The sequence below is a fragment of the Vigna unguiculata genome, chromosome 9, assembly GCF_004118075.2.
Source record: "Vigna unguiculata cultivar IT97K-499-35 chromosome 9, ASM411807v1, whole genome shotgun sequence".
Taxonomy (NCBI): domain Eukaryota; kingdom Viridiplantae; phylum Streptophyta; class Magnoliopsida; order Fabales; family Fabaceae; genus Vigna; species Vigna unguiculata.
The window spans coordinates 42505326-42516565 of record NC_040287.1 but is presented as its reverse complement, the minus strand read 5'-3'; the positions used below and the strand labels follow the sequence as shown (position 1 = coordinate 42516565).

Genomic DNA, 11240 nt, shown 5'->3' with positions numbered 1-11240 from the left:
AAATTAAATTAATTTAATATCAGACTAAATAGGAAAATGATTTTTTAATTATTATATTTTGACAAATTTATGTCACTTTTTTAGTGATTTTTTATTTTCTTATTCTCAATATTTTAAAACCACTTAAAAAACGACACTTCATGTTGTAAAATAAAATTGTCAAAATTTAATAATCAAAATATCATTTTCATACTAAATATACTTAATCAAGAAAATATCAATAAAAAAACTAAAATGATATTAACTACACTCAACAAACAAAATAATTAAATTAACAATTCCATCGTGTGACAACTATCCGTATACAAATAAAAGAACGTTAAGTTAAATGAAATATGATAGAAGGTATAAATTGAATCACTTAAAAAAAAAAATAAAGATACCAACTTGAAAACTTCTAAAAATTCAAGAACCATAAAGATAGTAACTTGAAACTTCTAAAAATTCAAAAGAACCAAAATGAAGCTTTCAAAAATTTGAAAACCAAATTAAACCGAGTCGAAAAATTGGGGGAGTAAATCCATAATTATTCCGATTATTTTCTTGACAAACATGATTAGAGGTTTGGTAGAAGAAAGAGAACGCATGAAAAACAAACAGATGGAAACTCTTGCACCGTTGCTTGCTTGGTTCTTCACGTGGTGAAGGATATACTTTCCTTTCCTCTGTTTCTTATTTGTAATCTAGCAATGAAAAAGACGGTTAAGGGTAATGATTCATGCCAAAGTGGGTCCTTCATTACTGCTATTTAAACAATTAAACAATGCCCCTCTTCTTCCACACTCTTCGCTTCATCATGCTCACGGACATTGCTTGAAGCTCAAGTCGAACTTGGCCAACTTGATCGAAAACCGTTTTTGGATCTCGGGGAAATGGTTAACTGTTTCTGCCTTAATCCGTTCATTTCCGTTTCTTCAAACGTTGCCTGCACCTCCCACGTAATTCACCATCTTCAACTTTCGCTTATGCTGCTTTCTTGTTTCTATTCTCTAGGAATTTTATGTGGCTTTCTTGGCACTGTTTTGGTTTCAAGCTAACCTGCATTTTGGTTTCTTTTTATTTGTTTTCTCATCCTTAATGGAAAAACCTTAACCCTAGATTTCTCACGGTTCGTTTTGGTTGCTAGAATTTACAGTCTGAAGTAAGATGTCAGTGAAGTGCTTATTTTAGTTCATTTCTATTTTTATTTTAAGAGGAAGAGGTTTTTGAGCACCGAATTATGATTACCGCAAACGCCACCCCTTGTTTATCAAAATCTAATGTGAATGATTGCTTTCGACACTCTCTTTCTTTGGCAGACTGTGAGAAGCAGGCAGCGTCTTGCACCACAAAAGTCAGTTGATCTTGCTCTTGGCTATCGGAATCCACTTGGATATGGGTTTGGTTTTGGATTGAGAAGATCACTGCACGAGATGGTATATTTGACCATGTTTTATGTTTTTTTATTTCAACAATTAAACAATTAGGGTCTATGTTTCCTGAGAAACTTCAGAATTGTTTGTTGCTTTTGTCGGAATCAATTTTCTTTTGGAATATAGTTCAGTATGTTTGGTAGTTTAGACATGAACATATTAAATTAAAGGTAACAGCTAAGAAATTCAACGTGTTTTATAGCGTGCTAAACTCTTGTCCTTTTCTCTACTTGTCACGTCCAGATAGAAGTGAATAATCAAAGTGAATTCTTAAAATGACGTTGAACGTTTAGACTTTAGTCGAGCATATTCGCCCCATTTGTTTGGAAATGAAAGTTTGTATGTCTGTTATACGCATATGCGAATATGCTGCATGTGGATAAGTTGTCTCGGTTTGTTTTCCTACAACTAGGTGAACTCTCGTTTCAAGGGTGTAGCTGTTATGACAGATGACAAATCAACAATATCATCCACTGAGGAATACTTAGAAAACATTGGCATCTTTTCTACCGATCCGTCCCTAAATCCATATAAAGATCACTTCAAATATAGACTGAAGAGATATGTAGATCAGAAAAAGCTTATTGAAGAATATGAAGGAGGTCTTGAGGAATTTGCCAAAGGTGGTTATGATGATTCTTGGCATTGTTTCGTGTTTGTTTGCCTTTTCTACATATCTGTGCATACACAATATTATAGCTGCTAAGTACAACTAATAACGTTTATCCATGTCTTCTATCATAACTGTGTTTCAACTGGATTGATCTCTTTCAAAATGCCTCACTGATTTGATAGATTGATTCTATCTACAGCTTTGATACAATGTTTTCCTTCCCTTTACACTTCCCCTTTCTTCTCAGGTTACTTGAAATTTGGATTTAACAGAGAAGAGGGTGGAATTGTGTACCGCGAGTGGGCACCTGCTGCTCAGTAAGTTATATATTTGTCAATTATTTGTCATTGTTTTATTGAGTAATCTTTTCAGAATTTATATTTCTTTCAATGCAGGGAAGCACAAATTATTGGAGACTTTAATGGATGGGATGGTTCCAACCACCAGATGGAAAAAAATCAGTTTGGTGTCTGGAGTATTAAGATCCCTGATGTTGATGGAAATCCAGCTATAACACACAGTACAAGAGTAAAGTTTAGATTCCGCCATGGGGATGGAGTTTGGGTTGATCGCATCCCTGCTTGGATCAAATATGCCACTGTTGATCCTAACAGATTTGCAGCACCATACGATGGTGTCTACTGGGATCCACCACTCTCAGAGAGGTCACATTATTCACCTGTTGAATATCTTTTGACTTGCTTTCTTTAATAAAAATTAATCATTGCATCTGAAGGATCGATACTTTAAGGGACTTTGGTGTATGCCACATATTAACTGAATTTAAACTTGTGTAAATAATTTCTTACGGTTTCGTTGGAGATTCAAAAATTTTCATAGCTTTCAGTTGAATTACAATTAATTTAAAGGTTTGGATCAAAATGAACGTGCTTATTTTAGTTGCATTATAAATAAAGTCTCTTCTGAGGCATAAATGAAATATAAATGTACTGTGATATATGATTTATTGTAAAATGAAATACAATTTGTTTTGGAAATGAATACTACCAAAATCCCATCAAATGTCATTATTTGAAATTGTCACATCAAATCATGGTTGATAGAATAACAAATACTGATTTCAAATGTGAGTTGTGATAGAATCCATTGAGGAATCAATAGAGTTCCACCTTTTTTATATTCCATATACGCTAGCATGTTTCGTTCCACTTTTCTGCCTGGTCATTCAAAAAAAACTTTGTTCGGGGTTTAGTTTGAAACAGAACGAGAAAAATGTCTATTTGATTTAAAAGTTGTTAATTGCTCAACTGGATCCAATAATCCTACCATTCTTTTATATAACTCGGTTATGTTCACACAGAATTATATTCATTTGTTTGCCTTCTTTTCTGTTCTGCAGATATGAGTTTAAATATCCACGTCCACCAAAGCCGAAGGCCCCACGTATATATGAGGCTCATGTGGGGATGAGTAGCTCTGAACCTCGCATAAACTCTTACAGGGAATTTGCAGATGAGATTTTGCCCCGTATTCGAGCAAATAACTATAATACAGTCCAGCTGATGGCCGTGATGGAACATTCTTATTATGCATCATTTGGATATCATGTAACAAATTTTTACGCTGTGAGCAGTAGATCTGGAACCCCAGAAGATCTTAAATATCTGATAGATAAGGCCCATAGCCTAGGATTGCAGGTTTTGATGGATGTTATCCACAGTCATGCCAGTAATAATATCACCGATGGACTCAATGGCTTTGATGTTGGCCAAACTTCACAAGATTCTTACTTCCATACTGGAGATAGAGGTTATCACAAGTTATGGGATAGTAGACTATTTAACTATGCCAACTGGGAAGTTCTTCGTTTCCTTTTATCTAATTTAAGGTGGTGGCTCGAGGAGTTTAAATTTGATGGATTTCGATTTGATGGAGTAACATCAATGCTGTATCATCACCATGGAATCAACATTGCTTTTACAGGGAATTATAATGAATATTTTAGCGAAGCAACAGATGTGGATGCTGTTGTCTATCTGATGCTGGCTAATTCTCTGATCCACAGTATTTTGCCAGATGCAACTGTAATTGCTGAAGATGTTTCTGGCATGCCTGGAATTGGTCAAGAAGTTTCTGATGGTGGAATTGGTTTTGACTATCGTCTAGCCATGGCTATCCCTGATAAATGGATTGATTACTTGAAGAACAAGAATGAGTACACATGGTCAATGAAGGAAATCTCTTGGAGTTTGACAAATAGGAGATACACTGAGAAATGTGTTTCCTATGCTGAAAGCCATGACCAGGTATGAGCTCTGCTATTGTATATTCAGTGTTACCTTTGTGATGGAAATACAATAAGAATCTATGCAAAATTAAATTTGTGAGCAGCAAAATGATGGAAACTGGAGAGGTCAAATAATCATTAATTTATGTATTTCATTGTTTTTAATTCCACTACTACCAATGTTATATAAATTTTACATTGGACAGGCCATCGTTGGGGATAAGACTGTTGCATTTCTCCTAATGGATGAAGAAATGTATTCTGGCATGTCTTGCTTGGTTGATCCTTCTCCTATTGTTGAGCGAGGGATTGCTCTTCAAAAGGTCTTTTATCTGATCACTAAGATCACTGCACTGCATCATTTATGTGGAAATTAGATTGCAAAGATGCTAATGCAATACATAATTATTTTTGTTATATAATTTCATTGTAGTCATTGTTATCTTAATTTCAGATGATACACTTCATAACCATGGCATTAGGTGGAGAGGGCTACCTTAATTTCATGGGCAATGAGGTGTGCTTACTGCTTCACTTCCTCCAAAACTGCTGTTCACTGTATTATTACGATGCATCTAACCATGGTTCTTTTTTTTGTTGAACATAATGCAAATTGCATATGAGCAATGAACTTTTACTATAGTTGTATATCATGCATTAGCATATTTTTTTAAATTAATATTCATGAGGCCTTTTTTAGTTTGGCCATCCGGAGTGGATTGATTTCCCAAGAGAAGGCAATGGATGGAGTTATGAGAAGTGCAGGCGTCAGTGGAATCTGGTGGATACAGATCACCTGAGATACAAGGTATTATATAGGGTTTTCTTGTTGGCATGTTTTCACGTATGATTTTAGTACATATGATAAAACAATGGAGTAAACAGATATTTGTAGCATTTGAAATCTCAGAATTCATAAATTAGAAATTATCGTTACAATTAGAGTATCTGTGTTAACTTTGTTAACGTAATATTGTAGGGCTTAGGCATGGTTATTTCAGATCTTCATTTTCCTTAGAATAATGTAGTAAAAAATGGGCACTGTCATTCAGAATATTTTGGTGGGATGCATGAGAGAACTGTGTGATTTTATCTTGTGGAGTCCCCCTTTTTCCTTTCTGGAGACCTCTGTTTATTCTCTTTTTCTTCTACACGTGTTACTTATCTGACATAATTGTTATGATTTTGTTTTTGAAACTTGTGCAGTTCATGAATGCATTTGACAGGGCAATGAACTTGCTTGATGATAAATTTTCGTTCCTTGCATCAACTAAACAAATCGTGAGCAGTGCAGATGATGAAAACAAGGTGAATATGCCCCCAGATGAGTACTATACTCATCATAATTTGATATTTTTTGCCATTTGCTGCTATTCAATTAATTGGTTTTCCTTATGTCAAAATTGATCAAAATAATACTGCTTTCAAGTTTCAAGAAAATAATTTAGGTATTGTGTTGTGAACATAACGTGAACAAAGTATTCCTCAAACATGTATGATCAAAGAACAGTGTCTTCTCTGAGACTTCGTTTGCTATTTTATAATTAAGTGGCTAATAATTTTTACCTTTACAGGTTATAGTCTTTGAGCGAGGAGATCTGATATTTGTATTCAATTTTCATCCAGAGAATACATATGAAGGGTATGCAGCCTATGTGCAATTTTCATTTGTGTTTTTTAAGATATTTTAATTGCAATAGGTTGGGTAGTTTGTCTCATGTATGGTAGATTTATAAATTGTACTGTAGTAATAGCTGTTAACCAGAAATGACTATGAACATGCAGGTATAAAGTTGGATGTGACTTGCCTGGGAAATATAGAGTTGCATTGGATAGTGATGCTTGGGAATTTGGAGGTCATGGAAGAGTAAGCAGCCCTAAACTCTTTGGGGATAAACATGAGTATATATATAAACTGTGGTCAGTCTAAGGGGATTCCACCCTGTCGTTCTTAAACTTGCTCTGTCATTGCAATAGATCTTTCCTTAAGTCTTTATTTTAAATTAAAACATAAAGCATTAAAACTTCATTTTACCTCCCACACCTTCTGTATTCTGCTTGAGACTAATGATTTATTAAACGAGTGGCACTTCTGAACAGCAATGATTTCAGTTGGGTGTGGTTGGGGTTGGAGAATAACTAACGAGGAAAAGGTGGAATTGCTATAAGTGAAATCATTTAAGCTGTTATGATTTTCCCTGAAAATGGTATTGAAGGAGAAAGTGGCTGAGAGGTGAGGAGAGAGGAACGGGAGGGATGAGACCATACATAACATGCACAGGGCGGTGATTTTTAGAGCTCAACTCAATTGCTATTATTTGATGGTTACGAATATACGTGTTAATTTTGCTTATTGGGCTGAATTGACCGTTTCCACTGTTATATAGGTGGGGCACGATGTAGATCACTTCACGTCTCCAGAAGGCATACCAGGAGTCCCTGAAACAAATTTTAATAATCGCCCTAATTCATTCAAAGTCCTCTCCCCTGCCCGTACTTGCGTGGTATGCATATACGGTCCCCATTAAAATCTTTTATTCTGTTGTTTTTAATTATCCTCCTTTGTCTGATTTAATTACACAATGGATTTTTGCACTTTTCGTTAGATACATGTGATAAGATATTCCTCCATTACAAATTTAGTTTGGCTGGAAATTGAAAATAATAAGATGAATATGGAAGGAAGAATCTCTATCTGGAAGTCGTTGATTTGTTTTTCTGCTATGTCAAGTTTGAGCTGCATTGTCAAGTTTTTCTGTTTGCTCTTTTCATAATATGTCAATTGCTAATTAAATTTAAAAATTTCCATAGGTATATTATAGAGTGGAGGAAAGCGAAGAAGAAGGCAACAATAACAGTTTGGTTGGGCTAGAAGACATAGAAGACACTTCTGCTGCAGCAGATGTAACAAAAGTTCCTGATAAATCTGCTTCTTTAGAAAGTGAAGATGACATTATTTTGGATGGGGTGAAGGTGAAGCAAACATTAACTTCAGCAGATGTCTCTGCTGAAGTTGAAAAAGTTTCTGTGAGAAGTGAAGGTAGAAATTTGAACGAGGGGTAAATTTGGCATGGAATCCAGGAAAATGCGATGGATTAAGTAGGCTTTTGGGGGGTTATCATTGAAAGAAATTTTACATGAAATTTTTTGACAATGTTTGCTCTTCAAATCATCATGTATATATTATCTAGAAGATGCAGAGAGATTATAATCTTTTTCAATTGTAAATATTAGCACTTAACACCGGTTTGGCATACGAACTCAAAAAGGCAGTAAAAGAGAAACAAAAATGATCAATTATAGTGATTTTTGATAACATCCAAAAATCTTCAAGAAAGATTTAAAGAAAAAGAAAAAGACTACTAGTTCTTGGAATTCGATAACATTCTATCATTTAATTGATGATTTATTTGAGACTCAATTTGTTTTCAAGTAATTATAAATCAAATATATCCAAAAAGAAAATCATCCAACGAATAATGATGTATATTGCCATATAGTTTATCATACCTGAATCAGAAAACAGATGATGAATCAGAAAGAAGATGATCTATATATACTGACATATACTCGAATAACTGTAACACCAATTTCCAAGTAAAAAACAAAGTATATGACCAGATGAGAGAACAAGATTCAACCTTTAACATCAAATTAAATCAGGTTCTCCTTCTCCCCTCCCAAATATTTAAAAAAAAAAAAAAAAAACTCCCCTCCCAAAAAGACATAAAACCTTCCGTTTTAAATCCTTCTTGCTCTTGTTCCCATTCTCTTCTCCCCAGCCACAACAGATTTGTCAGATTTTGTAGCCAGAGGAGGCTTTTTGTTTTCCTTGGTCATGCTTCTGAGCATGTACCTTGGTGTTTCACTCACCCCGGCAGAGTAAGCAGCAGAAATAGATTTTCTCAAATTTCCAATCTTTCTCACACTACTCTTCTTTCCAGATTCCACTGAAACCCCAAGAGCGCGAACCGGTTTAACCTTACCTTCATCCACTGCAGTTACACCTCTCTTCCTCATGAGCCTCTCGTTCCTCCTAGCAGAATACTCGTCGTAGAATTTCCCCCTCTCGAACAGAGCACTTGATTTCACACCGCAAGAATACCCACCCGCCGCTTTCTCCAGATTCACGTCACTGCCTTCGTCGCTGACCATCTTCGCCAGAGCCCGAATCTCGGACGAAATCGTGAGGTACTCCGGTCGCATATTCGGAGAGAGAACACGCTTCTGAGATTTCGTCAAAGAACCTGTTCAAATCAAACGCACAAAAAAGGTAAAGAAGACGAGAAAGGAAAACAAAATATTCAGCGCTTAAAGAAAAAGAAGAAAGACCTGGTGGGGTTTGAAGAGAGAAAGAGTTTGATGATCGGAGAACTTGCGGCGGTCGAAGACGCGACGGAGATCTGGGCAATGGAGGCTTGTTCATGGTTGAAGCTGAATACATGATCGATGAATGAAAAAAACAGAGTACTTCAGAAATCGCTTATGTTGGTGGAAACAGTGTCTTTCGTAGTCTCCCTTTTATTATTTTATTGATCAAGAGAATGGGTTTAAATTGAAACAGATGTTGGAGCGTTTACAACGGTCATATTTTGGATCACACGGCTCACGCATTCTTCGTTTGAAATACTGAATCTTAACGAGTCCCCTGTAATCTCTATTTATTAATAATAATAATATTATTATTAAAGTATTAATTAATGCTTTGGATTTATTTTTTTATTTGCTTGTCTTTCTTCCTTATTGGTCTGCGACAATTATTAACAAACTGTACCAAGTTGCTCCATTTAAATAAAGATATTTGGATAGGGTTTTGATTTGTGCGAGCCGTTGACCCATGATCTTTGGCTTTAAGATTTTTAGTTCAATAATTCTTTTTAGTGCATACAAAAATTATGTGTTTTAGTTTTGGTTCCTAATTCTTGTTTATACGCTTTTGGTTATTGTTAGATTTTTTTTTCTTTTCTAACACGCCAAAGGAGAAGATATCACATGAAAGTGGAACACAAATAGTAAGGAACAAAAAAACGCTTAACAAGTAACAAACATTCCCATTGCATAGTAAACAACAAAAAAATTGACTCTTACATTAGTTTCTCTTAACTTCCCTTTACGCATAAGACAACCTTCTTCTAAACACAACGTAAGTTTCACTTACTTATTCAAACATACGAGCAATATTTATTTTTTTCAGAAAAATAATTTTTTGACTATTAAATTTTAACAATTTTTTTTATAATTTTAGATGTTATATTTTAAATGATTTTTCATTTTTTTTATTTTCTCATTTTCAATATTAAAAAATTACTTAGAAAGTTGTCAATTTAATAGTCAAAATATTAATGTTTTTTTTTTCTAATAAGGACTTCTTTACTTTTAAAAATTGTTGAAAATTATTCTTGTACGTTTAAATAGAAATAGACTAATGATTAATCACATTTCAACACGCTTTGTTTTTATTTTCTAAAATATCTTATCTTTTACGTTCTTTTCAACTTCATTTAAAGTTTCTATCTTTTAGTATACACGAATATCTGAAAATTTTGTATCTAGTTGCTACAATAACATATACCCATGTGAAAATCGTTAATCCTAAAAATAATGAGGCTTACTATAACTTTTTAATAAAATAAAAGTATCACGAACAAGTCTAGGTAGATGGGTTATTTTTCCATTTCCCGTCTCTTCCGCACCATCTAACCTATTAAATTGGTGGTCCATAACTAGGTGGAGGTAGACTATTTTTTCTCAAATTAAAAATTAAAATTAAAATCAATTTAAAATATTAACTTTTAGTTAAATACACAAATATGTAATTCTACTATAATTTAAATAATTAATACTTGTAAAATAAATTTTAATTATTAATTATAATAGTATAATTTAACATATATATAATAATTATTACCTATTTTACTACCCCAATTTCTTTTGTATTATTTTTTTTGGATAATAAATATCACAGCACGCCACCACACCACATCATTATATATCAAAACATTAAAAGTCAAACTTTTTTTTCTTCCCCTCTTCTATTCCATTCTCTCTTTCTCTTTTCTTTTTTTTAAGAACTCTTAATTTAAAAGGTTAGAATTTGCGTTTTTCGGTCCACACCATGAAAGACACAAATTCTAAAAATAAGACCACAAAGAAATGGCATATGATAAAATTTAGTTGTACAAAAAATTAAGAATCAAGAAAGTGAAATAATGAGTAATTATTTTAATTTTGAATTTCGATCTTGGATATCAATCTCATTAAATACTTAGAATTTTTCGGGACACGGTACTTTTATCTTAGTTGTACATAAATTTATAATTGAAAAATTATGTTTTTGACAATTTTTTTTTGACATAATTGAGAAAGTTTCTATAAACAAAATTAAAATGGATATATTTTTTTATTTTTTAACCAAAATAAAATAATAAAACAATATATTTTTATTTAAATTGATAGTTTGTATAAGTTTGTTAGAAATTTTTTTATTAAACTATCATTTTCCTTTATAATTTTCCTTCTTAAGAGATAGCGTGATTTGAAACAATTAAATCAAATTAAATTTGAAATTAAAGTCAAGAAATACATCTAAAATATATCTTTTAAAATATAATATGACAAGGACTCTTAAAATACTTTGGTTTAAGAATAATTTTAAAAAACTTTCGTTTTAAATGCAAACTTTTAAAATGCTTTCATTCACTACTAAATATATCTATAACATAAATGCGATATTTATAACCTTTTTTTAGTTTTCATCATCACAAGTTTCCTTATCTAATCTTTCTTCTTCTATATGTATTAATTATGAATTCATTATTAATTATTAGTTTTAAGTACATAACCATAAATGACAATACGACATACTCTCTACTAACTCTAGATTAAAACTAATGCTAATTTTTGTATCTCTCTTGTCAAGTTAATTAACTTTTCTATAATTGTTTTTCAATCCTTTAAAGTTAAATAT

The 11240-nt window shown here is 32.9% G+C and overlaps 2 protein-coding genes across 2 annotated transcripts; one reads left to right on the top strand and one right to left on the bottom strand.

The window, feature by feature from the left end:
* Window positions 1-681: 681 nt before the first annotated feature.
* On the top strand, window positions 682-7570 carry LOC114163090 (1,4-alpha-glucan-branching enzyme 1, chloroplastic/amyloplastic-like). Its single transcript, XM_028047168.1, has 14 exons — window positions 682-938; window positions 1299-1415; window positions 1825-2035; window positions 2273-2342; window positions 2421-2690; window positions 3386-4292; window positions 4480-4596; window positions 4728-4790; window positions 4974-5081; window positions 5480-5581; window positions 5848-5915; window positions 6059-6140; window positions 6661-6777; window positions 7085-7570. The coding sequence occupies exons 1-14, from the start codon at window positions 873-875 to the stop codon at window positions 7334-7336; spliced, it is 2550 nt and encodes an 849-aa protein (XP_027902969.1). The 5' UTR covers window positions 682-872; the 3' UTR covers window positions 7337-7570.
* A 171-nt stretch (window positions 7571-7741) lies between these two features.
* LOC114162725 lies at window positions 7742-8882 on the bottom strand. The gene is made up of 2 exons (XM_028046686.1): window positions 8606-8882; window positions 7742-8520 (listed from the first exon to the last, which is right to left on the bottom strand). The coding sequence occupies exons 1-2, from the start codon at window positions 8715-8717 to the stop codon at window positions 8015-8017; spliced, it is 618 nt and encodes a 205-aa protein (XP_027902487.1). The 5' UTR covers window positions 8718-8882; the 3' UTR covers window positions 7742-8014.
* Window positions 8883-11240: the final 2358 nt, after the last annotated feature.

Excerpts from the sequence above, each read along its gene's own strand:
- LOC114162725 (XM_028046686.1), bottom strand. The coding sequence starts at position 8,717 with ATGTATTCAGCTTCAACCATGAACAAGCCTCCATTGCCCAGATCTCCG. Across the intron at positions 8,521-8,605 it reads CTCTCTTCAAACCCCACCAG|GTTCTTTGACGAAATCTCAG; the intron begins GTCTTTCTTCTT and ends TGATTTGAACAG.
- LOC114163090 (XM_028047168.1), top strand. The coding sequence starts at position 873 with ATGGTTAACTGTTTCTGCCTTAATCCGTTCATTTCCGTTTCTTCAAAC. Across the intron at positions 4,293-4,479 it reads ATGCTGAAAGCCATGACCAG|GCCATCGTTGGGGATAAGAC; the intron begins GTATGAGCTCTG and ends TACATTGGACAG. Across the intron at positions 5,082-5,479 it reads CAGATCACCTGAGATACAAG|TTCATGAATGCATTTGACAG; the intron begins GTATTATATAGG and ends AAACTTGTGCAG.